The sequence below is a fragment of the Siphateles boraxobius genome, unplaced genomic scaffold (assembly GCF_051911475.1).
Source record: "Siphateles boraxobius isolate OS27281-9 unplaced genomic scaffold, OSU_SipBor_1 65, whole genome shotgun sequence".
In the NCBI taxonomy this organism is placed as follows: Eukaryota; Metazoa; Chordata; class Actinopteri; order Cypriniformes; family Leuciscidae; genus Siphateles; species Siphateles boraxobius.
In genome coordinates, this window is record NW_027509192.1 from 7,066,769 (window position 1) to 7,093,637 (window position 26,869).

Sequence of the window (26,869 nt, forward strand, 5' to 3'; positions counted from 1 at the left end):
AGGAGGGAAAGCACATTTATGTGGATATAATATCTTAGAAATGTGTCTTTAATGGGTTTAATTCAGTGCCCGACCAGCTGCACTCCCTCTATTTGGTAAAGAGAAAACAATCGTGCCATGGCTTGGAAAGCAAGCAGAAATTAGTTTCGGTCACCGAGGCTAAGCTATATTTCCTGCTAACCATCTGCTTGATAGGTACAATAGAAGGATTTTCAAGTGCAAGAAAAAGAATAAAGTGCTTTGAACGTGCAGAAGTCCTCTTGGGTTTTCTGAAGGTGATGAGGTGTCTTAATAGACTGCCCCGGGCGGTGCTAAAAACAACTGATGCAAATCTAACGGTCGTAGTAGGCTATTATTTGGTAAAAAATAGGAATAATTACATGTTAATCAGTTATGTTCCTGTTATTTGCATGTTGATAGATTTTAAATAGGCACATGCACTAATGTGAATCAAGATAGTGATTGATAGATTGAAAATAATAATAATTATAAAGCTACAAATAAGTTCCGGCTTTATTTTGGCCAGCCTTGCAAAGCTCGCAAAGCAGGGATACGGGGCGTAATGGGGAATTACAGTTGTCCCAAAATTACTTGCGCTATGCCACTCTACACACACAGCGATGCTCCCCCACAAAGACCTCTCTTCTTTTACTAAGATGGTTGCTAAGACTTCTTAAGATGGACTAAGAAGGCTGTCGAACTGATCCCGTTTGAAAAAGTTCTGAAATATTGTCTAAAGACCCAGTATTACAATCCATTTGTGCGAAAGAGCAACGCCTGGCGCATAATTTCATGGAGATTTACTCGCCGTGCCATCGTTCAGGGCTCACGCGGACTATATTTCCCCCCCGTCTTTTTCCCTGTCCAAATCAAAGTGCACGAGTTGACTCCGCGGAGATAAATGTGAAGGTAGATGCAAGAAAATGAATGGTTAGTGGGACAAATCCTGACAGAGAAGCGGTCAAACGCCATTAGTCACAGGTCTTAGCCCACAGGCCTCGGGATTCACCTCTTTTGGTGCATCTGACAGAAGAGAGCGTCTGTCCTGAAAGCCTCCTAGGATCAAACCTTTTGTTCGCACTTTTTCTCGTTTTATAATAGGCCTACTACATTTTATCGGTAGGCGTTGGCCATTTCCCCCCGTGGTTCAGCAGCAAAACTTGAAAGGTTGTGCTTTGCCATAGCACATTAAACCTTATCCACGTGTGGCACAGCATGTGCCCTGACCCAGCTCCTCACACAATTAAATTCCTCTTTTACTCTCGGTATCTCAATGGAAGAAAATATGAGAGTGACCTATGAAACCTTCAACTATGGGTGAAAGTAATGTTTTCTAGTTTTGTTATTCAGTATGTAGGCCTATCTATCTATATATCAAAACTACATTTTAAAGTTTTTTTTTTTTATCATTGAGGTTTCAGAGATTTTTTTCAGTTGTATTTGAAAAGACAAATTAAAGTGGCTAAAAGTAATACATTAACCAGTTTGTTGGAAAAGTTAAACTGATTAAAATAAGTTTTTTTTATTGTACTGTTTTCCCAGAACTTGGGTCCCTTTTAACTATTTATTTATCTTTTATCATTTGTCTCAAGATGTAGATTGCCTAAAATAATTTCACCGCGTTAGTAGGCAAAGCAGACATTTTGTATGTGTATTTTATTGCTATCTTCGTAACGGCATGACTATGATTAACGATAGTCCCTTCTTTTTATTCTTAAAAGGCCGTTGTCCGCGGTTTGCTCGTGGTGTCTAATCCAATCCGAATTTATTCTGTCCAATCAGGGCGCTTCGCCTCTAGAGTAAACGGAACTCACGTGGAGAATTTGGCTGAACTTCATTGTTAGAGCTGTCACCCATGAAAAGGCTTCTCCAGCGGTCCACTATAAAACCCCTGGAAGAGAGAGAGAAGGGCTAGAGCTCCTTCATTCTGCCCTATTGGACTCTAATCTACGCAAGCCATTGCAGTGAGAGTAGTAGCACGTTAATTCCGCGCTGTCATTTTCTTTAAAAACGGTGCAATGATGTTGCCAAGTGTTATTGCGCCTCCTGCTATGTATCCGAACTTTCTGCGGCCCTCGGCGGCTCTTTCCTTGCCTCCCACTTTCCACTCGGCATTCACCGCGCACTCGAGCTTCCTGGTAGAGGACCTGTTGCGGATCAGCAGACCTGACACCTTCATGCACAGGAGGATCCCGTCCCCAAGTGCATCTCCTCCGGCCACAGGAGCCACAACTCTGAACAACTCCTCCGCTGTCCACATCGCCATGTCTACTTTGCCAAAAAGATCAAGCTCTCCACAAACTTCAATTTCCAACGATCCAAATTACTTGAAGTTTGGAGTGAATGCGATTCTCGCGTCAACAACACGAAACGGTAGGTTTCTCATTTGTTTATAAACTAGCAGCTTAATGTAATCGATAAAACAACACATTTTTTTGGTTTCAAATACGCTAATTAAGAAAATAGCGATGACACTCATGTTAAGCATTTGCCTACTTTTTTTGTCACATTCAACTTGTACAAGTTGACTTCATTTAATCGATGTCCACTTTATTTTGTCATAGTTTCACCACCACCTTCAGTGCACGGAATGAATGCGAAAACATTCCCGTTCCCATGTTTTGACGGCTCATTCCACCCATTCATCAGAGCATCATATTTCCCAGGTGGGTCAACTACACTATTCATACAAAAATCGCTGTGTCACTTCTTAATTCGGTCAAACTGATGGGCTTTCAGAATGTGCTTCCAATGCTGGAATTTGTAGGACATTGTGAAATCAGTCTCGCTAATTTGATGCCCTATTTAGCAAATGCAGTGACTGCTGACATTTTGCACCGCTTCCCCTAATCCACAAATTAGCCGGAATTGTCATGGTCCCAATTTAAGGCGGGTCCACTCTCACAAGCAACTGTTGGCTTCTCTTCATCGCTGCCTTTTCCCACCGAGACAGTGTACTTAGTTACTGATTGGCAACAATGCTTTCAGCACCATGACCAATTGGTCAGCTCCCTCTGGGCAGCCACACACAGACCCGTCGTTGACTTGAGCATGCTGCTGATAGGCATTTACCAGTCATGGACTAATTCCCCTATTAGCTTCTATTCAGTGTTTCAATATTCTCACAAGACCACATAGCGTGTGGGGAGTAATACGCGGGACGTCCAAGCTAAAGTTTTGGTCTCATGTAGCAGCATGAAAATTGCTTAACAAGGTGTAGTAGTCTTACTGTGTACCTCAAGTAGTAGCAATATAAATGGATTGTAGCCTATAGTTACTTAAAATTTACTCTAAACAATTTAATGTTTACAACAAATGTATTTGTGTGTGGGTTAACGCTCAATCGATTTCGTATACCTCAGAGAAAACCAATAAAAGTGGGTCTACTTTGCGGTAAGCTTCATGTCCATCACTCCAGTGAATGCGGGATACAAATAGCCTTGTGGATCGTGCACTTATTCAGACCAACGATAATAGACTGATTCTTTTCACCGCGGTGTGAATACGTCAACAAAACAACTTGAGCAGTATGAATGGCTTTTCGTGTCCATTTAATGAAAATATTTGGGGGCAAACATAGTCCCCCGCCATCAGTATTCTCAAAATGTCCCTGGCATGCCGTTGTGTTTAGTTTTAAAGTGTAAATCTCTTTTGTGGCCGTAATATATGGCTTTAGTGGCCTGTCCTAAGCCTTTTTCAGTCAGTTCATTACTACACAATTACCGTCCACGCTTCATTAGCACCTCTATCTTTCACTGGAGCGCTCTGAATGACTGCTCGCCCTTGTTACCATACCAATGCTTTTGGGAACCAAGCAATGTGCTAATTAGCTTCCTCGTTCCATATCACTCAAATGGACTGGTTTAAAAAAAAACATTAAAGCCCAAGTTTCATTTCAAGCCCAATGAATACTTCCTGTTCTTAGAAAACACCAATATTTGCTTATTTTCAGGCAAACGTTAATAATATCGACATTTAAATTAATTTGTTTAGTTTCTTTTTCTCTTATAGCATCTTCAGCAGTGCCCATTCCCGGAACTTTCGCATGGCCGCTCACGGGTCGAGGTAAGCCGAGGAGAGGAATGCTTCGACGGGCAGTCTTCTCTGACGTGCAGCGCAAAGCACTGGAAAAGATGTTTCAAAAACAGAAGTACATCAGCAAACCAGACAGAAAGAAATTGGCGGCGAAACTGGGCCTGAAAGACTCTCAGGTAAGCTGAAGTTGTCCACAAACATAATTTTTCTATCGTACCTTTGTGGATGTCTGAGGTAAATTGGTTGCGCTCATGTTTTGCTTATTCTTTGTTGTCAGGTAAAAATTTGGTTCCAAAACCGAAGAATGAAATGGCGCAATTCCAAAGAAAGAGAGCTTCTATCGTCAGGAGGTTGCAGGGAACAAACTTTGCCGACGAAAATGAACCCCAATCCTGACCTGAGCGACGTTGGAAAAAGGTTCGAAAATGACGCGGCTCTGAGAGAAAGCCCGCGCGCGCCAATCAGAGATCACGAGCTCAACGCAGAATTACTTTTCAAGTCCCCTTCCATTTCCAGCAAGCACTCAGACTTATCAGAATCAGAGGACGAGGAAATAACCGTGGCATAATCATTAAACAGACTATGTAACTTCCATTGAGTTATGTTTATGCACAAAAACTTGTTTGACACGGTAGCTGTGTGAACTTTACTCATAGGGAATCTTTCAGTTGAAGGGAGAATGTTGTAACCGCTGCGTTTTTGGCAGCTTGTATAGTGTTTTGTATGAATATTTTGTATGGAATTTTTATACTAAGATTATTATAATCTTTCTTAATGATTTGGGATACTTGTCTATAATTTTAAATGCGTAGATGGCACATTTCTAACTTAAAAAAATCTTATATTATTTTGTATACTGATGTTTTTTGTAAAAATGTATATACATGTGAAAAAAATAAATATTTTTACAAATTAAAAATCCAAAGCAAAATACCAACATTTCATTTCATTTTTGCGTTTGTCTGCCTTAAAATATGTATGGCCATGTAAATAATAAAATTATCATTTCATAAAATTTTTGCCTAGATTGAAAAGATAAAATTGTTCCTAATTTACAAGCAATATTTGTAACTGCCTGCCTGGAGACAGTTTCAACAAATAAACTTAAGAAAAAAAAAAGTGATAAGGAAATGGCTCACATTTCCCAGTTGTGGTCCCCAATATTATCAGTCCTGCCAATGATAAATGAAACATTTACTTGTTTACTCCTTCCTCACCTTCTGAAAAACACAACTGTTGACAACTTGCCACTGAATAACTTACAGAAACTGATATTTGAACAGGGAAATTATCACATTTATTGCAAAAAGGGTCACATGCGATCACTAGGCTGAAAAAGATAATTAAACATGAACAACTTAAAACAATTTCTCTTAAAGACTACACCAACAACAAAATATGAGGCAAATATTTACAAAAATATAGTACAACTGAAAATATACACAAATAAAATCAAAACCTGTTACCTGCATTTTATGGAAAATTAGACTATTTGCCTCTTTTATTATTTTTATTTAAACTCATTTCAATAGGCTATATTCACACAAGTGTTTTCACATGTAAATGTGTTTAAAATGAAAAGAAAAAAAATTAATCTTGGCAGTACTTGAAGCACAACAAGATTATTTGGTGGGATATAACACAGAAAAACACAAACAAGAAATAAATACTGTATGAGGTCTATTAAAACATGTTCCAGGAAATTATTTTAAACATTTAAAAAAAAAAAAAAAAGCCAGACATTTTCTTGGTGAACAAAATGCAATATTTTAAATAAAGCAACTCCCAGTAATCCATTTGGATCTCATGCTAATGTTTGCCACATTAATACTGCTGAGGGGGCCACTAGACACGCTAACCCTCAATTCAGACTAAAGCACTTCACACAGATCCATGTGCCAGACCTTTACAAATGTATGTCTAACTACCCCCCATGTTTCTCCCTTCAACAAGTATTTTAGAAAAACACACTCTTACACTGAACAAAGAGGACTCACATTTGTTCCTCAGAATTATTTGGGAATGAGAATTATAAAAGATAGGTCCGTTTTGGCTTTATTGTATGTCTTCCTAATATCAACAGGTTGCATTGTATAATGCCACACACTGTCTCATGGATGTCTGTGATGGTTTTTGTTTATTCAGATTGTTAAGAACTTTTTGTCATCAGAACCACGTTCAGTTGACTAAAGTTTTACCAGAGATTCGGTCATGATTAAGTAAAATATTCTTTGAATGTAACAATATTGCATAGAGATTATTGTACTACATTAAGAGGCACAACATATTCTCTTGGCACAAAATGATAGAACATACAATATCACTTTGATATTTTCAACACATTCCAAACATCTCTTAATGATAAGGACAAGTTACCAAAACACTCATTTTTTTGGTGGCAAAAAGCAACCACAATATAGTTCACATTACACTCTGTTAGGTCCCACAGATAGTGCATCATTTGAAGGCTATAATGTCCTTGCATTATTTGTATTTGTAGAAAGGTAGAAGACATAAGCTAGCCCATCTCAACCAATTATTACACAAAAATTGTAAGGCATTGTTCTCAAGAAGTTCACTAGTGCATTAAAGTCAGTCAACATGAGACCCTTTTAGAAAGTGTAGAAAGTTTAGAAAGTGTTCAATTTGAACTAGGTTGTTCTTCTTATTGAACAGACGTATACCGCCATCTACAGTCAATTTGAGGAAATAATGCTCTCTGAAGCTCTTGAGCATGTTTTCCCTCATATTTCAGGTGATTAGTGATTTTTCAGGGTTTCCAGCACCCTGTTCTGCAGGTTTCCAGCACCCTGTAGATTCACAGAAAGCCGGATCTGATATCGAAAAGTCTAATTTAACATTTGAAAGTGTTTTCACAGTGTAGATTCTAGTGAAGAGTCACCAAGACTGTTGCTGGTGGAATCACTATCATAGCTCTCCGTTCCTGTGCAGTGGGCCGTCTCCTTCAGCCTCATTAACATATTCATCTGTGGTGATACGAACAGCTTATTACATAGTAAAATATAAAACTGTCAATATATATATATATATATACACACACACACACACACACACACATATATATATATACACACACACACACACACATATATATATATATATATATATATATATATATATATATATATATATACACACATATATAATTATTATTATTATTATTTTAGACACAGATACATCAGAGATTTTTTATTTGTATACTTTGAGTGGACATTCAGTAATATATTCAAAATTAACTATGTTAATTGTCATCATCTAGATAATAATAAGAATGATATATATATATATATATATATATATATATATATATATATATATATGTATATATATATATGTATATATATATATATATTTATCAGGGCTCGACAGTAAGCCTTGTCGTGTGGCAAGTAAATCAGTCATTCACTAGTCCGAGTAAAAAAGTTGCTTGTCTGGAAAAAAAATAGGATTTTGGTGTTAATATTAATAAATATAAAAGCAATATCCAATACCGTATAGCAATATTACCATTAAGTGTTCTATCAGCGTTTACATGTTTAAATCTGCATATTTGTGATATTTACCCAGAGGTATTTTTTTAACCTTTATAAAAGGGCATTTTTTTCTTAATCTTATTAAATGTATGCTTCATCTTTCATTTCAAATTCTCAAATTTGATTAATAAATTCAATTAGAATAAGACACTGATTGGCTGTTACCAATCAAGTTAAATCATTTACACTGACAAATTACAACTGCATTAAATAATGTTATGAGATTGTTTTAAATATTTTAAGAATGATTCTTGTAAACTTGAAACTAAACCGCCAGTAGGTGGCAGGAGGTGACCGAAATAAACCAATATCCCAATATGTTGTGCAGAGAGAACTGATGAGCATGAGCAGCTGATACTGAGCAAGCGTTTACTGCCGAATGTACAGGTACAGCCACAGTCGCTTTTGAATGCTTATATCTCATAAATGCAAATGTTGTCATTGTTTAGGAACACACCAGCTTATTCATAACCTTAAGGCAAATATAAAAAAATATGAACATATTCATACTAAGAGCTAAAAAACGTAACTTTCCCTTTAAACTGTCGTATGAAATCAGTGTCACATTTTCAGTCGTTATGGTATTCAGAAAAACGTTAATGTCGAGCCCTATGTGTATATATATATATATATATATATATATATATATATATATACACACAAACATATATATATATATATATATATTTTTTATATATTTAATTATTTATTTATTTTTTGCTAAATTTAAAATTTATGCTTAAGACTTACCAGTGGGTCTTCTTCTGATTTTCCCTGAGCAAGTTGTTTGCCTGGGCTGCCCTCCTGAGATATATTGTACCCGTCAAACCCTACGTCCTCTGGCCGAAGTCGCAGCAGGGAATGCCATTCGTGTTGCTGTGGACTTGCCACCCAAGGGAAGCTCTCTATCACCCACTTCGCCGGGTCTTCCCATGCTGCTTTACGCCCATACATCTGCAGAACACATGGGGAAGTGTTCGTTTGCTTGCTTTAGCATCCTACTACAGCAACAGATACAACATATGATGGCCTTACCTGTAGCCCTTCTCTCACAGCCTCCAGCATGTAAGGAATGATGGAGTAGTTCCACAGATCGGTGAACCACACTCTTGAGCCTTCTACATCCATTGGGCAGGACAGAAAGAGCCGAGGACCTACGGTGATTTTATTTCAGGTTCAGGTTACTTTATTGTACCCGTAGGTACATTTGTTTTACAGTGCAATGACATTCTATGGCATCCAGTACAAAAAACACACAAAACAAAACACTCCACAACACATAAAGACAAACTAAATAAATACTCATACTTATTAAAATACACTCAAGAAAATGCTCTCAAAACATTACATGTGGTCTTTATGGTCTTTATAAAATCATAAAACCCCTAGTACAACATTTCCGCAAATCCACCTAAAATCCATCTCTACAATTGGTTAATCATATTAATCGCATTTTGTACGAAGCTACTCCTGTATCTTTTCGTTCTACTTATTTATATAAACCATCATTAGAAGGAATTGAGAAACTAACAGGTAGGCATCTGGGTGATTGTGACTCACTCACCAATTGTGACATCAGAAGAACTATGCGTTTCCAGAAAGCGGTTGAGATTATGCCAAACACACGGGATCCACTCTATAATTTTAACTAGTTCGCCGTTCCTTACACGACTGCTGATCTCGGTTTCTAGAAGCCTTCGCCGCAGGAATCGACCCAGAAAACCTTTCACTGGTTCAGTATGATTGGCACATAAAATCCATCTGAAATAAGAGACCAAGTATAAGACCAGTTTCCACCTTTAGCCATGCATAATAAGCTTAAGCTATATAAGTTTTGAGAAATGCTTGTGGGCCCTCTTGTGGAGACTTGGGGTATAGCAACCAGCTAACTCCAGTATATGCTATATATTTTAATAAAACAAGTACTGTATAATACATTTTTTTTTTTAAAATATATATATATATATATATATATATATATATATATATATATATAAAATACACATATATTTATTTTTATTTTATTTTAATTGTGTGTATATATATATATATATATATATATATATATATATATATATATATATATATACACACACACACATTTAAAACAAGTTATTTTAATGATTTGATTTTATCTATCTATCTATCTATCTATCTATCTATCTATCTATCTATCTATCTATCTATCTATCTATCTATCTATCCATCACCTCCCATATATATATAAATATGAAAATAAAAAAGGATATTTTTATGATTTTACTATATATTTATATAATTTTAGTCATATATGTATATAATAAACAAAACAAAAATTCTAATGAATAAATAATGCTAATACAGAATCACACTGTAATCTGAATGGGATTATACCTGAAATTATGATGAAGATGCAGATTTGGAGTGGGTGATGGGGTTTGATTCATGGTTCCAATGATGCATGGACTGAGAAAATAATACAAATAAATATAAATGAAATATATTGTGAAACATGAAAATGTCTGCATTTTCACAGAATCCTTCATTGATATAAACTGTTGTGTGTGTTGCTCACCACTGCTGGTTCTTGCACTTGAGCAGCCCGTTAAAAATCTCGGCCAGTGAACTGACATGGTGAAGGTTATCCAGTATGAGCACCACAGGCATGTCCACAGCCGGTTCACTGTTTTTACACTGGTCCGCCAGGTTGGACAAGTACTGCTTCAGCTCCTGTATAATACACATTGTACCTTATTACAGGAACCTTCAAATTCACCACACGCTGAAAGCGAAACCTTGTTTTTTGGAAGCACTAAAAGTGTTTCAAATCAATGAAATGACTTAAATCAGCTTCCCATAATCTCCCACTGCTGACAATAAAAATTGAGTAGCATATAAACCTGTTTATAAATTATTAACCTATTAACCTGTTAATTGCATTCAATATTATTTATTCAAGCAGCTTGGCTGACCTTAGTAGTTTTGTTATCAACATTGAAGGTGGCGATTGCTTGATGCTCCAGCTGTTTTCCCTCTTTTCGGACCATGTACTCGGCTAGTCTGCTGGCCAGAAAGCTCTTCCCTGTGCCAGAGGGCCCTGAAAAGATGATACGTCTATGCTCCTCAAGCTGAGAGATGTATCGCTGCAGAACCGGCTTTGGAATGAGCGTCTCAAACGCCAAACTGTCCAGACTGCTGTCAGACATGTCTGTTGAAGGAGAGAGAGGGTTTGGATCATGAGGAAACTGCCAGAGACCTCTTTTGTCAATGTGTCATGTTTTCTTATAAAATAGCAATAAGCGTACCTTTCAGCTTCACAGAGATGGTATCGCTCTCTCCCACAAGATAACCGCAGGGCAGGAGTTCTGGTGTATCTGCATCACTGGCGCGATGGATGTCTCCAATGCTGTACTCCATCACACTGTCAGTGTTCAAACCCAACTGTGTGACAGGATCTACACAGATGATATATTCCTGTTGGAGTGATAGAAACATGACGTGTGATTGTGTTGTGAAGACGTTTTCAGCTCAAATGTCACTGAACTAAGCTAAGGAGTTTTTGTACCTTAAAAAGGCGTCTGACTACCCCATCTAGTACGTCCCATTTGGTTTTTCCACTGACACCAATGCAGCCCAGCAGGAACTGAGAAGGTCTACACTCCTGCCAAAAGCAACACAAAGAACTGCTTGAAGCGAGACTGATGGGATCACTGGGTTATTTTTGCTGAAATGTCTTTGACTTGTACCTCTTTCCAGTCTGGATCCTTCTCCAGACTGACCACAACCTTCACATGTTGTCCCTCTTTCCAGGAACTTCCATCTCCACTATCTTCTAGCAACATATCTAAGCGTCAACAAAGAATTTCAATAGTTTATAATGCCAGATTTCTTTGAAAAATACCATAATTATTAAATTTAAAGTCTTTTATACCTAAGCTTGTGGATTCTGTGAGGCTGAGTTGAGAGGAAAGGCCCACAGATGAAGGGGAGATGGACATCTGAGAAGGAGCTCTGCTACCGCTTCCTCGGCTCTCAATCTTTAATCGGTCATTTTCCACTTTTAGCCTTTCGATTTCAATCTATTAGAATAAAATTACGTTTGTGACACCTCTACAAAATTAGGTAAAATTACATCAAAACATATTGAATGTTTAAGAGAGAATAAATACGTATAAAGAGCATTTAAAAAATGTGTTTAAGAAGATGCTCACTTGCATGCGGTTCATGGATTCTCGAAGCTGGTCCAGTTGGTGGGCAGAGCTTAAAGCCTCCAATCTGATGTCTGTAAGTTTCATTTCTTTATCGCGCAAATCACTGCGCAACTGCATGACTGTTTCAGCCTCACTGTCCGTACACTCAGAGATCCTGTGAAAAACACATACGTAATGTAACCCACAAAAAAGAATATAATCAAAATTGCTTTGAAAGACATAAAAAAAAAATATATAGGGGAGAGCCGGGACGGTTGAAACACTTTTCAGATAAACGTCGTTTTCTAAGATAAGGTTACAGATAGATTTTTTTGTGTGTGTGTGATCAACAACTCACATATGTGTTCTCTTAGTATCACGTGTTATTCGGTAGAAACATAGAATGATGTAAGTAAAAATTTACTTTGAATGGGAGTTGGGTTTTGTTTCAATCGTCCCTCCACAGCGGGACGATTTAAACACAGGGGTGGGACGGATGAAACATAACAGTTTAAACGGTAACTATTCATCTAATTCTTGTTTTTATGAACAATACCTGACAAGTAACTTATGTACATATTGTTACAAACATATTTTGTCATTTATTTTCATTTTAAGGTTCATATTAACATTTTTGTTCTGTCGCCCAATAAACAATCAGCGATAAGCCTTTGTGCATTTTGCGTAATCTTTCTAATAGGCTATTTTGAAGAAGACAGACAAATCCGTTTACAATTAATTCTTACATTTATTCCTTGAGTCATATTGAGTGATTTAGTCATATTGAGTGTTTTCCTATGACCAGGTTTAACTGGCACGAGTCGTTGTTTCAACCGTCCCGACAGCGCCTCCAGCCATTTAAACCTGTTTTGTCCGTAAACTAAAAAACTCTGATATTATTCACTTAAGGGTGTGATGCAGTACTAATACACCTGCCATATTATTATTACAATGGCACATGAAACAATAAATACAACTTGTCAGTAAAAAAAAAGTACCGCACAAAAGATTTCATTAACCACACTCAAAAACAGCTTTCCGGCTCTAACTTTAAAACGGCAAGACGTAAAGAAGAAATGTTTTCGCGGGTCTGATAGGCATTGCGTGCTGCACGTGCTGACGGAATTTGACGTACATAACGTGAGTGGTTTTCAAGGAAATCTCAATGTTTCATCCGTCCCGCGTTTCAATCGTCCCGGCTCTCCCCTATATAAAAATAAAAAATAAATAAAACAAATTAAAGCAAAAAAAAAAAAAAAAAAATATTCAGGCAATATATAAACAAAATAAAAAAATAAAAACAAAACAAAAAACAATCATTTAAGATTAGATTATTGTTTTGTGTTTTTGGAAAAATCACAAACCATCAGAAAATGATTAACCGTGAAAGTTAATTTTCTATCAATGAACTGTGGAAGTAACGAATGAATACCACCATTCAGAAATAGCAGCAATACTTAATTATTTATGAATCAGGGCACACAGTGTTTTAAAATTGTTAATTGCTCAGGATGAATAAGTCCTGAAAGGCTAATCTAGGAGTCATTGGTTGAACATCAGTTCCCTTTCAGTCGACTATGTCTCCATTCCCTCCTTCAGGGAACGAGGGTTACATACGTAACCGAGACGTTCCCTTTCAGTCGCTCAAGTTCGATGTAGTCGACGTGTCGACTGATTGGGAGTACGTCTCCGTTACATACGTAACCGAGACGTTCTTGGCATTGTGTTCTTGGATCATCAGATCATCAGAGATTGAGAAATATTGGTATGATTTGTGCCATTCTCTTTTACCGTGCCAGTGAGGCAGACCTCATGGTCTTGCTGCTACAGCCCCAGACAGGCCCATGTGCAGGCAGGGAAGACAGTTGAGGACTATGAACATACACATATATCAACCATGAGAGAAACTCTGAGGGTGTTCCATGTTGCATTGGACATTTATAAACTGTTATATCCAATAGTGCCATCACATTGAGAGTTACTCAGTGGCAACATCAAATCTCTGTGTGTGTAACTTTTTAGTTTATAAAATGGGTGGTATTTTCCAAACACACCACCTAGTCCTAGACTAAATCACATTGTAAATGGTGCTTGTCTATTATAAATCCTTCCTCCGTCCAAAACGAGGGTTTAAAGGGATAGTTCACCAAAAAAAAAGAAGAAGAAGATAATTTAAAGAATTTCAGTAACCAAACAGTTGATGGGCCCCAATGACCTCCAAAGTATTTTTTCTCCATACTATGGAAGTCGATGGTGCCCCACAACTGTTTGGTTACTGACATTCTTCAAAATATCTTCTTATGTGTTCAGCAGAAGAAAGAAATTCATACAGGTTTGGAACAAATTGAGAGTGAGTAAATAATGATGGAATTTTCATTTTTTGGTGAACTATCCTCTTAAAGAAGTTTCCAGAAATGTGCTAACCACACAAAAATTGTTAACAGATTATTATTATTATGGGAAAGTAAGAAATAATAATACATTGATTATTTAAATGAATAATATAATAATAAAAGAAATTAAAAAATAATATATTTTTTTAAAAAGTAAATAAATAAACGTATAATAATAACAACAACAATAATAATAAATACCAATAATACTAATAAAAACAAACAGTAATAAATAATAATAATTTATAATAATAAATAATAAAATAATAATAATAATACATTTTATTAATGTAGAATTACTCCTGAGATTAAATAAAAATAGAATAAGGGATTATGGGTTTATTTTGAGTTCATTGTAAAACTATTTTTATTTACAGATTTTATTATTATTAATAATAATAATAATAAAAAAGAGTTATAAATGAATAAAATAAATGTATTAAAATAATAATAAATGATCATTATTTTTATTGTTGTGAGGATCTTACAGGGAGTTGGAGTGGGATTTGCGTATCATGGGAGAAGAGGCTGTCGATCCGCTATATGGAAGTTTGGGTGAAGATGGCAGAGAAGAGTCCGTCATCTCTTCAATGTCCGAGTGAGAGGATGCCGATTTTGGAGACTTTTTTTTCCCGAACGCTTGTTTAAAGGAGCTCCGCAGCTGTGGAAGAAACAAATCTGTTACTATGTTACATTTGTCACAATATCTGCTAGTGGTTATAATCCTTTTTTATGATTATCTTTAAGAACAATCCCTTTAAATCTTTCAAAGAGTATAAAAGATTATATTAAAGATATTCTGAAGGAGATATTTATCTCATCTTACCTCAAACACCTGTACCATGACATGAAAGCACAGGGGAAATCGGACAAAAACATTTAAACACCTTAGCTAAAATGTTAATCACTAAAATGTTAATCGCTTTTGGTAGAGTTTAATATAATCTAAAAAATGTGTTTTGGATCCAGTCTACGACATTCTGAAGGAGGGGAGATCACCTACACTACATAAATTAATAAATCCAGTGATAACACACTGGTGCCATCTCTAAAACCACACAACACCATCAACACTATAACAAAAAAATTAGAATCACATACATAGTTATCAGTTGCTTTTCCTCCCCCAGATGATATAGCCTGAATGCAAGAGGACAAATGAATATATGGTACTGATGACTGATATTCACTCTAAACCTTCAACAAAAACAAAGCCAATAAGTATCAACCCACAATTTTAAAGGCCAATTCACACCAACTCACAATATCGTTCTGTTTATTAGCACATGCTGCAGTTCTGTCGTCTGCCACTTTAAATGCTCCAGCTCTATAAAGCAACATGGACTCTGATTGGCTGTCAATGTTTTTATCAAAAATCAATCTGAAAGCATTTCTAACGATATCGTTTCTCTTTGCTGTTATCTTTATAGTTGCGATGTGGACTCTGCTATTCTTTTATATTTCGAAAGATTTTTAGAACTATATCTTTAATGTTATTGTTACAGTTATCATCCTTGCTGTGAAGAGACTTTGGCAGATAAAAAACTAGGACACTTTTTCTTTCGTAAAGTATTCACATTTCCTCCACCACATGAAGACAGATGATGATACATCAACAAATATTTAAAAAAACAAACTTTTAAATGGTTAAAATAATCCAATCTAGTATTGGTCTAACTCCAAATAACCTGTTTAGTCTTGGAGAGAAGCATCTATTAGGAGAAAAGAAGATATTTTAGAAGAACTGTATGCATTGGATGGACAGGCTGGAACACTTACCCAGTTCTTCTTCTTCTTATTGTTCTTAGCGTCGAGCTCCAGGTTGCTGCCGATGCTGGAGTGGCTGGTGGCGCTGGTCATGCTGGAGACGCTGTCCGATGAAGGCTGCCTGTGGATCCGCAACTCCCGCCGGGACTGAGGCGACCCGCTAACAGAGTCTAGAGAAACTGAGGGAGAGAAGGAATAATAAAAATGAAGCATAGGCAAGGCAAGGCAAATTTATTTATACAGCACATTTCATACACAATGATAATTCAAAGTGCTTTACATTGAAGAAATTAAAACAATCAAAAGAAATTAGAATAATTAAGACAAAAAAAGTAAAATACAGTACGAACAGTCGGACGAACAGTAGCACAGTGCTCATTCAGTAAATGCACAGCTAAACAGATGTGTTTTGAGTGTGACTACTGTAGGAGAACATCTGATCTCTTCTGGAAGCTGGTTCCTGCTGCGGCTGGCATAGTAGCTAAAAGCGGACTCGCCATGTTTAGAGTGAAGTGAACCCTTTCTAGCTGATGTGATCCTAATGATCTGAGTTAACTGTTGGGTTTATATTCAGTGAGCATATCTGCAATGTATTGAGGTCCTAGTCCATTGAATGATTTATATACCAGTAATATACTATGCATTTAATCCTAAATGTAACTGGGAGCCAGTGTAAAGATCTGAAGACTGTGATACGTTCATGTTTTCTGGTTCTGCTCAGAATCCTAGCAGCAGCGTTCTGTATTACCCCTTTTCCACCAAAGCGTTTTGAGAGCCGGTTCGGAGCCGGTGCCTGCGCGCGAACCAGTTCTTTGTGTTTCGACAGCCAAAGAACCGGTTCTCGGCCAGGAAAACTGGTTCCAAAGCGGCACCAACTATTAGCTGGACTAGAACCAGAGAACCGTTTTTTGACCACGTCATGCTTACATCAGGGGCTGGGGGCGGGTTTAGATGTGTCCTAAACATCTTTTCTGACCGCAAAGCCAGGAGAAACATTTGCAGAAACACGATGTAGTCCGCCATTGTAATTGTTATGCTTGAAGTTGGCGCAAGCGTTTCTAGCTTTTTAAAAAATTTTTTTATTGAAAACATTATGTAAGCAAAGAAGAAAACAGTCACAAAATAGAACAAATAAACGGAGAGAAAAAAAAGACAAGACAGGTGTACATAACTAATCAGAAAAGATTACATATCAAAGGAAAAGATTAAAAGACTTACATATTTCAATTGTTTTTAAAGCCTTCTTGGTTCACGAGTTAGAGATAATCCCAAAGTAATGTTGTACTTGCAAGCGTTTCTAGCTGAGACGTAAAGCGACGTACACAGTGACGTAACGACGTCGTTCGCTGGGCGCTCTAGAAGTGGAAAAACAAACAGGTTCTGAGGAGGTTCGCAAGTTGAACCAACTCCGAACCAACTTTGAACCAGCACCAGTTCCGAACCCGTTCTTTTTTGGTGGAAAAGGGGTATATGAGCTGCAACTGTCTTATGGTCTTTTTGGGAAGGCCAGTGAGGAGACCATAACAATAATCCACCCTGCTGGTGATGAAAGCATGCACAAGTTTCTCTAAGTCTTGACTGAACAAAGCATCTAATTCTTGCAATATTTTTCAGATGGTAGTATGCTGATTTAGTTATTGCTTTGACATGACTACTGAAACTGAGGTCTGACAAAGGCAAAAAGTTGTGACACTGTTTATTTTTTATTGTACTCTCACCCTTGCGGTTTGTTAATGTTGGGTCTGATGTGTTAATGACTCCATTGATGGTGGCTTGAGTCGCCGTGTTCTGCTTCTGAAGGAGCTCAATGTTCTTCCTCAAGTCATTCAGCTCTGTGTCCTGCAGATAAAACAATATTGAACGACAAAATACCACATAAAAGGCTAGTTAGACTGCTAGTTACTTAGCAGCTCTTTCTCACACACACCTTCTGTTCCGCTGTCGTCGTCAGACTCTGCAGCCGGATGGTCATGTTTCCTAAACTCTGCTCAAAAGCTGCCACAAGGTGAGACTGGGGACACACACAATTTCATTTACAAGGTAAATCAGTTGTATTTTAATAAGAAAAATGCCATAAATGGACAAGGACTCAAAGCAGAAGTAGAGTTAAACCAGATGTTGAGCAGTCAACTAAAGAAGAAAATGTGGGTTGCAGCTTGTCAGTAATGCATCTAAAAGTGCCAAATATGTCTGTGTGACTGGGCTTTGTGATAAAGACAAGCTGTGGCATGAACTTGGGTTGTTAAGCTGCAGAAACTGGTAAAAGCTACATACATCTCCATTGCCAATTTAAAGACCCTCACCTGAAGTAAACAAACCAGGAATATAAAATTGTACCTTTTAAAATTGTATTGATATTATTTTGTAATTTTATTATTTGTTATTGAAAATATATTAACAACTACAACTAATAAATATAATAAATAATACATATAATAAACTTTTACAAACTATATTGAATAGAATTATCATTTTTATATAATATAGTAGGTTACATAATGAAAATGTATTTGTAATATACTGCATAATTTATTTTTAACAACAATAATAAAATATAATTGAATATAAAATTATATATAATATATACTATTATAATGCTACTAATAATGTATGTTATCGCAGAATAAACCCCGACAGGCTGATCAGTCTTTATTTTACGATAACAACCGGACAGATTATCCCGCTTATTACATGGATACTTGCCACATAAGTAAATTATTAGACATGAAATATTGACTTAGTTTAAATATTTTATTAGGTCTTTAAACGCAAAGCTTCCACGAAGAAAGCAGTTGCTAGCAAGTGGCAAGTACAATCTAGATGGATATTTAAGGGATACGGTACAGTCATACCACTTACTACACACATTTTCCCACATAAATAATTATGGTTAATAATAATATTAATTTGAGATGAAACTCTTTTAAAATCGTACCTATTTGTGATCTTATAATCCATTACAGTGTACAAAACAATCGTTGCAATATGGCAGCAGCTGCGTTTTTATGAAACAAGAGAGTGAGCCTGTGATACCGGATGACATAATTAAATAACTGTACAAAAAATATTGATTTGAGTTTTAATATTTTATTAGCTCAACAAACACCACGAAGAAAAAAATCGAATAACATACCCCTGGATGGCACGATTGACCAATTAGAATCAAGTATTCCACAGAGCTGTGGAATAATAAACAATATACATTCCACAAAACACACCCACAACTGCAATTTAATTAAACTTTTGTGCTATGTACAAGGAAAACCACAAAGTAACGTTCACTAAAGCATATACACAACAGCTTGATAACTAAACAATATGAGTCACACAACCTGTTCCACGACAACAAAAGATTAATCTCAATAGCTCAAATTATCAAATCAAAATCCTCAAGATAAACTCCCTCAAGGTAACATCATACGAAAAAAAATTAATCATTAATAACCCACCTCACGGAGTTCTCGCTTCCTCCATTTACTCCCGCTACCGTGGCTCTTGCGGTATCTGAGTGGCTTTGGTTTAGTCCTCTCACAGACCCTCCGCAAGGATGGGTAATAATTCAGAGGCTTCCAAATCACTCGAGTGTGGTTATCTTTGCCCGTCAACATCTCTGGGGTGATGAACTGCGTGTGAACTGAGACACCGAGGACGACGTGCACCTTAGATTTCTGCTCAGGTGTAGCCGCCAAAATTGAGCAACCACACAACACAACAAGCGTATCAACATGCAACATGAGCCGATAATCAAGGGACTGGAGATCTGGATGACTTCCATCGGAGGGAGTCACAGGTTTGTGTTTGTGCATGTGCTGTTTCAAACATCAGATAACCTTCAATACATTTTCCTTAAAGGGATGTTTATCATCCAAGCAGAGTAGCAGTTGGTGCATTTGTGTGTGTAAAACTTTAACAAACACCCTGAAGTGCAAAAGCCTCCAGTTTTGTTTGTGAAGCCTGTATGAGAGCCGACGGATGGATGGGGGTTTTAGGATGTGACGATTCATTAGGTTGTGTAGGCCAAATGTGGGCTGTCATATTTTTTGTTATTGAGCAAATAATTCCACTCCGCATGACACGAAGATCAAATTACAAACAATCTTACTCAATACACTGTAAAACACTAGAACAAGTGTTAAATCACTCTTTTACCAACTGTTAAAGGTGTACAAAAGTCAAAACAACACAACGGCACAAAATCCAACATGAACCAGTTCTGTAATTACTAACCACATCTTTAACACCACAATTTCCCGAAGCCAAAAACCATTTAAAATTGCCAATGAGCATTTATGCACACCGATGAGCCAAAACATTATGACCACCAGCTTAATATGTGGTTGGTCGTCCACGTACTGCTGAAACAGCACCGACCCCTCGAAGCATGGCTGAGGCCCCCTGAAGATGTCCTGTGGTATCTGGTACCTGTGGTATCTGGTACCAAGACGTCACCAAAAGATCCTTCAAGTTCTGTAGGCTGCGAGGCGGAGCCGCCATGGAACTTATTGGTCCAGCACATCCCACAGATGCTCAACTGGATTAAGATCTGAGAATTCTGGAGGCCAGGGCAACACCTTCAACTCTTCATCATGTTCAACAACATTCCTCAATCCATTGTCACGAAAGGGTGTACCTGGTCTGCAAAAATGTTTAGGTAGGTGGCACGTATCAAATTCACATCAACATTATTGGCTGAACTCTGGGTTTCCCAGCAGAACATCACTCCTCCACCAGCTTGTCCTCATTCCACAGTGCATTCTAGTGCCATTACTTCCCCAGATAAATGGAGCACACGTACACGGCCGTCCACATGATATAAAAGAAAACTGGACTCATCTGACTTGTCGATCTTCTTCCACTGCTCCAAGGTCTAGTTTTGACACTCGCGTGTCCATTGTCGGCACTTTTGACGGTGGACAGGACGTGGTCATCATAGGCACTCTGATTGGTCTCTGGCTACTCAGCCCCATATGCAGAAGTGTGCGATGCACTGTGTGTTGACACATTCCTAACATAACCATCATTAAAATTTAGTGTGCCACAGTAGACCTTCTGTTGGCTAGGACGAGACGGGATAGCCTTCGTTGCCCTTATGCATTGATGAGTCCCTCCTCGGACCTCTGTTGGTAAATTCTCACGACTACTGACCGGGGACTGTCTCTACATTTCACAATGTGACTTTTTATCCAAAAAATGTTTTTCCGTTTTTTTAAAAACTTTATCTCACATTCGACTTGCTTATATGTTTTTACACATATATGATCCTTGATGGTCAAAATCTATGCTATGCAGATAATGAAAACTGGTTGAAAGGAATAAGCGTTTCTGTGAGTACTGAAGGTGTATTGTGGGTAATCATGCCAAAACGACTACCTAGTGTACTCACGTTAGCACTGAGCTGTGTTGTGAGAGCCGAAACCTTCTCCTGTGATGAGTCCAGTTCTCTCCGAAGCTTGCGGATCTAAACACACATTAAAGTCAGTTATTCAAAAACAAGTCATGCTGCTAGAAGCTGATTTCTGAAGCTAATGTGGAACCAGTTTGTGGTTTCTCATATAATAATGTGCTAAGGAGAGTCTGGCCCTTGATCAGCATGAAAGAGAAACTTTGGTTGCAGACATAAAACACAGAGATTAAAGAGTAGATATCAAGGACAGTTACCAAGAAGACCATCATGACAAACACAGACATTTTCAAGGGTTTAAAAAGAGTTACATCAAAGTGTGTTTAAAATTACAAACCAGCTGAAAAAAACAGTGTTTTGGACAGTTTACAGGCACCCATGTGCAACACACTCAATAATTTACATTATAAGAAATGATGGGTGCTGTTCTCACCTCTGTCTGAGCCTTTTCTTCAGGCTAGAGATTGAAAAGGAAGAAAAGATAAAGATTAAGTTTGAAAAAGTTTTTTAGCATTCACTTAAAGAAAAGGTACTTAAATGGGTTTAGTTCACCCACAAATGAAACTTTATACATTAAACTTTAAACCATTAAATAACAATTAAATTTTAACATTTATCATCAATTCGAAATCTTTTGACTCACCGTAGAGTAAACTGATGATGTGCTAGAGACCAGAGACAAAGAGGAGCCATGAACTATGGAGAGAAGAAAACTACAGTCAAAATAATATCAAGTATTACAGAGGCATGTGAGTCATTGCAAAACTAGCATGAAAAAGTAGCAGGATAAGCTAGCACATGCTGAAACACCATGAAGTGCTTATAACCTCAGCAAACCGTTACAGCCCGTATATTTCTGATAAGGTATACGTGTATGTTTTTCTTAATGTGTTGCCGAACCAAAAAACCTAGAAAGAACAAAAAGGCAATACAAGCTTGAAAAAACAAAGATGTGTGTTCCTCTCATTGTATTTTAAAAAATAAAAAAATAACTATGTCAAGTACTTAAACTAAACTGCATTTGAGGTTGCAAAATCAGTGTTTATGACTAATTAAGGAACAAATGATTCCTTCACGCTCCAGAGAAGCAGCTTAAGGGCCCGTTTTAACTCTGGAAAAAAGAAAGCCTCACTGAACTTTGAGAACATTTGATTTTTTTCAAGTTTTTTTTATTTTTTTTAATCACTAAGCCATTATATTATTTTACTTTAGAAAGACACGAATATTGTTGGCTCTCTAACAATTTGCTTGTGATGTCAGAAGAGTCAATTTGGGTAAAGGAGTCTGCTAAATGAATATATGTAAAATGTAAATATATGAAAATAATTATTTGTTTATACACACACACAACACAACACTGTGGGGGTGGTGATGGCGCAATGGATAAGACACATGCCTTTGGTGTGAGAGACCCGGGTTCGAATCCACTGTGAGACACCATTGTGTCCCTGAGCAAGACACTTAACCCCTAGTTGCTCCAGAGGCGTGCGACCTCTGACATATATAGCAATTGTAAGTCGCTTTGGATAAAAGCGTCAGCTAAATGAATAAATGTAAATGTAAACACATTATTAGGTGCACCAGTTTAACTGTTCATTTAATGCAGATATCTAATCAGCCAATCACATGGATTTTATAGATGGGAACCAATGCATTTAGGCATGTAGACATGGTCAAGACAACCACACCGGGTGCCACTCCTGTCAGATAAGAACAGGAAACTGAGGACACAATTCACACCGCTTACCAAAATTGGACAACAGAAGATGGGAAAAACGTTGCTTGATCTGATGAGTCTCGATTTCTGTTGCGACATTCAGATGGTCGGGTCAGAATTTGTTGTAAACAACATGAAAGTATGGATCCATCCTGCCTGGTATCAACAGTTCAGATTGGTATTGTAATGGTGTGTTTGATATTTTCTTGGCACACTTTGGGCCCTTGGTACCAAATTGAGCATTGTTTAAAAACCACAGTCTACCTGAGTATTGTTGCTGACCATCTCCATTCCTTAATGACCACAGATTATAATTATTTTAGTATATATTAAATAATAATACATTTACATGACTTTTTATTGTGCATATAAGAATAATTATATTTATATAATCGCATAATTGTAATTACCATGTACTGTAATTCTGTAAATTTCCATGTAAATCTCATTTGTACATATCAAAATACCAGTCTGCAGTGCACATTAATTTTAAAAATACACATTTATTTAATAGTAAATCCTATCTGAGCTTAGTTTTACATTTTTAATAAACAAACAAACTTTGGTCAAAATTAACCCTGAAAAATGGCATCATATTGAGTCAAGCATCATTGTGAACAGCAACTGTGTTCTGTTTTACAATCCTAAACACTATTGCTCATTGGCACATTTATATCAACACCATCACCACCTTAGAAAGACATGAATCATAAATACAGAAAGCAAAAGAGAGCCTTGGGACAAGTGGTGTTGAGCCAAGACAGGCGAGTTAATCATGAAATCAAACATTAACTGTGGGGTAAAGGCTGCCAGGCCAACAAAGCTGCTCTTTGTTTGTTTATGCTTTGGCGCAAGTGAGGACATACGTTACAGCCTGACTTTGTCAAAAGCCCTAACATTAATAACAACCTATCATTTAGTTATCAGGTAACAGAACAATGCAGGTCTATTTGCTCTTTTCCAAAAACATGACGTTATGGATTGAGTTGTGATGGTAAATTATGATGGCAGACAGAAATGATAATAGTTCTTGGTATGCACAGCAAAAAACACACACACAAAAGGTCCACTACAACCAAACTCTCACCTTCTTCCAGGCACTCACGGAACGATCCGGAGCTGCTCATAGTGCGGCTCTTTTCCTCCAGGCTCATTGAGGAATTCCTCAGACGTGGGTCACTGTAGGGGTCATACGGGCCGTTGTGATTTCCCTGACTATTGGTCCCGCGCAAAGTTGCCATCTGTGAAGCACTGGTGGGACTGCCTGGAGTGTCAACACAGGGATCAAGGTTAAATAAGCACTACGATTAAACCCTAATGACATGAATGTGTATTCAAAGTTCACAGTAAGGAGGAGACTAGTACTTATTTCAGTTGTTAAATCATATGTAAACCAATAAATAAAATCATAATACATAAGTGAGGATTCTAACATAAACTTTCTCTTTTTTTGGTAGTTAACTTGCTGCTAGTACCTTCTTTTGCTAGTTATGATACTCAGCAACAAAATAATATTACATAATAAAACAATTATGTGCGATTCTGATAAATCGCTAATTATTTTCACGTTATGGCAGATGAAAAACAAATAATAATTTTAAATGCTACAAGTGAATTCAGGCATCAAAACATTATAATGTACAGGATAAAAAAAAAGATAGTAATTTTGAGATTAGATAAGCACAGGTACTCTATATATAAAAATAGGGGAAATGAGCATTTTTAAATAACATTTACACAATTAAATAAACAATATCAACTGATACCATTTAAAATAACAATTAAAACCAATACCAATTACAACTGATAAAAATAATAATAATAATATAATATCGTCTAATAACCGATATATAGTGCATGCCTAGTATAAACCACAGAAGTAGCTGATAAGACACTGGTTACGCAAGTTTGCTTGTTTTTACCAAGTGTGCTAAAGTTGAAGCGTGTGCCGGAGGGCGAGCTGAGTGTAGAGGCAGGGATGTAGGGGGTCGAATCTGAGAGGCCAACAGCTGAGGGGGAACACAGCCAATCACGGGCCTCCTCATGACCTCTGACCTGAGGCCCATGGGCATACCTGAAGGTTTAAAACAAGTGTGCATAAGTCCGTAGAACAGAATGTTGTTTTTCTCTTTCGCATGAAAGTTCTCATGAAAACATCTCCAAGAAAAACGCCACAATGCCAGGAAAATCACAGTTATCGAATTTATGGTGGGTAACAGAAAACCTAAGTCCACAGCTATGAACTCCCATATTTATTTGCGTATTGCAATATTTAACCAGCTGGTACATATTAAATAAATACCACATTTCATTGTGTACTAAACAAATCAAAACTCACTAACAAACTACACTGGCATACTATTAATATACTGGTATACTATTATCAGCTAATTTTATTAGCCACTGGCTCATAAAATTTAACATTTTGGAGATAAGTTACATATTTAGATTGACAGAATTAAAATATTTATTATAAAAAAAATCTGTTGTGAACGTGTATCTTTAAATACAAGCTATGGTCCACTGTACATTTTGAATCAGACATAAAAATGTAGAAAAAAAGATTCACTGACAGACTGAGTCTGATTCAAACCCCTAACTGAGATGCGAGTTTGAGACCGTTTTGTCATTCTTTTTGACTGACTCATTAAAAAGAACCAGTTCAAAAGAGTATTTGCTTGTGAATTGGTGAAACTGTGTTCGTTGCATGTAGAGAACTGAAGTAATTAACTCCAACTTACAGGTAGATTTTAAATCACAAGCCCTAAATCACAATGCACACAAGCAAGACAAAAACACGAAGCAAAAGTGATAATTTGACCACACATATAGCATTACCTGTCCTGTTTCCGTGGCAGAGTGTTGTGGGTAAATTTAGGGCTAGCAGAGGGGGAGGACTGAGGGCTAGAGAAGGGTACAGGGGCAGACAAAACAAAAAGAAGCAGATAAAAGTGACAGAAAAAGGAGAGGAGATAAAGAAATGATTAAAGAGGAGTACATGTAAAGGAAGGTAGAACATAAGTAGAGATAGCAATGCTATTTTCAATTCACAAACAGCTGGAAGCATCATTTGTGTTGATGTAAAGTTAGCATGGTTGAACAATTCATTTCTTACCTGTCTGAGAGGCCAGTTCTAGCACTGTTGGTCCGATTAAGACATAAACCTTCCTTTCCCAAGGAAACATTTACAGAGTCACTACTGTGGTTGGAGCTTTGACAGGGGAAGTCCAATCCATCCCTGCCTCCCCAAGGAAAGAAAGCCGATCCTGGGCTGGAGGCCACAGAGGAAAGTGTCTGCTCTCCATGACCTCCAGAGGGCTCCAGATTGTCAGTGTAAACTGGACCGCTGCCTCCACTGGTGACAGATGGCGTCTCCAGACAACCATTCTGCTGGATGGACTTGGCATGGGGATTGGAGATGATGGTGGAGTTCTTCATGTTCTCCGTGGTGGTGACCGGAGCTTGCTTATTGCAAGATTTGCTACCAAAGAGTCTGGTTGCAAAAGGGGAAGGGGATTTAACAATGAGACCAAAAGTAAACATTTTGTGACAATAATTGAAAATCTAGGTTTTGTCAGTTGCCAGTGTCATTTGCACACAGCAGCAATGACCACAGCCGTGATGTTCTTTTTAGTGAGTCAGTACAAAATATTCATGAAAGTGTCTCAAACTCACTTGTAAGTTAGCAGTTTGAATCAGATTTAATCAGTTAGAGAATCATTCATAGAGCAGGCATGCGATGAGTGATTTCCCCAAAAAACGACTATTGTAAACCATTTCTTTTTAATGCATCAGTCAAAAAGATTCTTGAAACAGTCTCAAAATCACATGCA

General features: G+C 37.2%; 2 protein-coding genes across 3 annotated transcripts in view; one reads left to right on the forward strand and one right to left on the reverse strand.

The window, feature by feature from the left end:
* The first annotated feature begins 2,018 nt into the window (after nucleotides 1–2,018).
* Nucleotides 2,019–4,603, forward strand: dbx1b (developing brain homeobox 1b). The gene is made up of 5 exons (XM_077210567.1): nucleotides 2,019–2,373; nucleotides 2,565–2,666; nucleotides 3,139–3,141; nucleotides 4,012–4,211; nucleotides 4,313–4,603. Exons 1-5 carry the CDS (start codon nucleotides 2,019–2,021, stop codon nucleotides 4,601–4,603), a joined length of 951 nt encoding a protein of 316 aa, XP_077066682.1.
* A 706-nt stretch (nucleotides 4,604–5,309) lies between these two features.
* The window catches only part of nav2b (neuron navigator 2b), a 71,374-nt gene continuing 49,814 nt past the window's right edge, over nucleotides 5,310–26,869 (reverse strand). Inside the window, exons 16-41 of one of the 2 annotated variants that reach the window (XM_077210520.1) lie at nucleotides 26,152–26,529; nucleotides 25,875–25,940; nucleotides 24,959–25,110; nucleotides 24,124–24,300; nucleotides 21,963–22,015; nucleotides 21,753–21,776; nucleotides 21,302–21,376; nucleotides 17,846–17,929; nucleotides 17,637–17,757; nucleotides 15,931–16,097; nucleotides 15,253–15,291; nucleotides 14,640–14,812; nucleotides 13,550–13,630; nucleotides 11,780–11,933; nucleotides 11,500–11,647; nucleotides 11,315–11,412; nucleotides 11,134–11,229; nucleotides 10,874–11,042; nucleotides 10,541–10,776; nucleotides 10,144–10,298; nucleotides 9,963–10,034; nucleotides 9,154–9,350; nucleotides 8,625–8,743; nucleotides 8,340–8,543; nucleotides 6,938–7,022; nucleotides 5,310–6,845 (exon numbers count right to left, since the gene is read on the reverse strand). In XM_077210520.1, coding sequence (XP_077066635.1) covers nucleotides 6,787–6,845; nucleotides 6,938–7,022; nucleotides 8,340–8,543; nucleotides 8,625–8,743; nucleotides 9,154–9,350; nucleotides 9,963–10,034; nucleotides 10,144–10,298; nucleotides 10,541–10,776; nucleotides 10,874–11,042; nucleotides 11,134–11,229; nucleotides 11,315–11,412; nucleotides 11,500–11,647; nucleotides 11,780–11,933; nucleotides 13,550–13,630; nucleotides 14,640–14,812; nucleotides 15,253–15,291; nucleotides 15,931–16,097; nucleotides 17,637–17,757; nucleotides 17,846–17,929; nucleotides 21,302–21,376; nucleotides 21,753–21,776; nucleotides 21,963–22,015; nucleotides 24,124–24,300; nucleotides 24,959–25,110; nucleotides 25,875–25,940; nucleotides 26,152–26,529 — 3,382 coding nt within the window. In that variant the 3' untranslated portion in view covers nucleotides 5,310–6,786. Of the gene's footprint in view, nucleotides 7,023–8,339; nucleotides 8,544–8,624; nucleotides 8,744–9,153; nucleotides 9,351–9,962; nucleotides 10,035–10,143; nucleotides 10,299–10,540; nucleotides 10,777–10,873; nucleotides 11,043–11,133; nucleotides 11,230–11,314; nucleotides 11,413–11,499; nucleotides 11,648–11,779; nucleotides 11,934–13,549; nucleotides 13,631–14,639; nucleotides 14,813–15,252; nucleotides 15,292–15,930; nucleotides 16,098–17,636; nucleotides 17,758–17,845; nucleotides 17,930–21,301; nucleotides 21,377–21,752; nucleotides 21,777–21,962; nucleotides 22,016–24,123; nucleotides 24,301–24,958; nucleotides 25,111–25,874; nucleotides 25,941–26,151; nucleotides 26,530–26,869 lie in introns of both variants that reach the window. The other variant, XM_077210521.1, reaches the window with a different exon arrangement.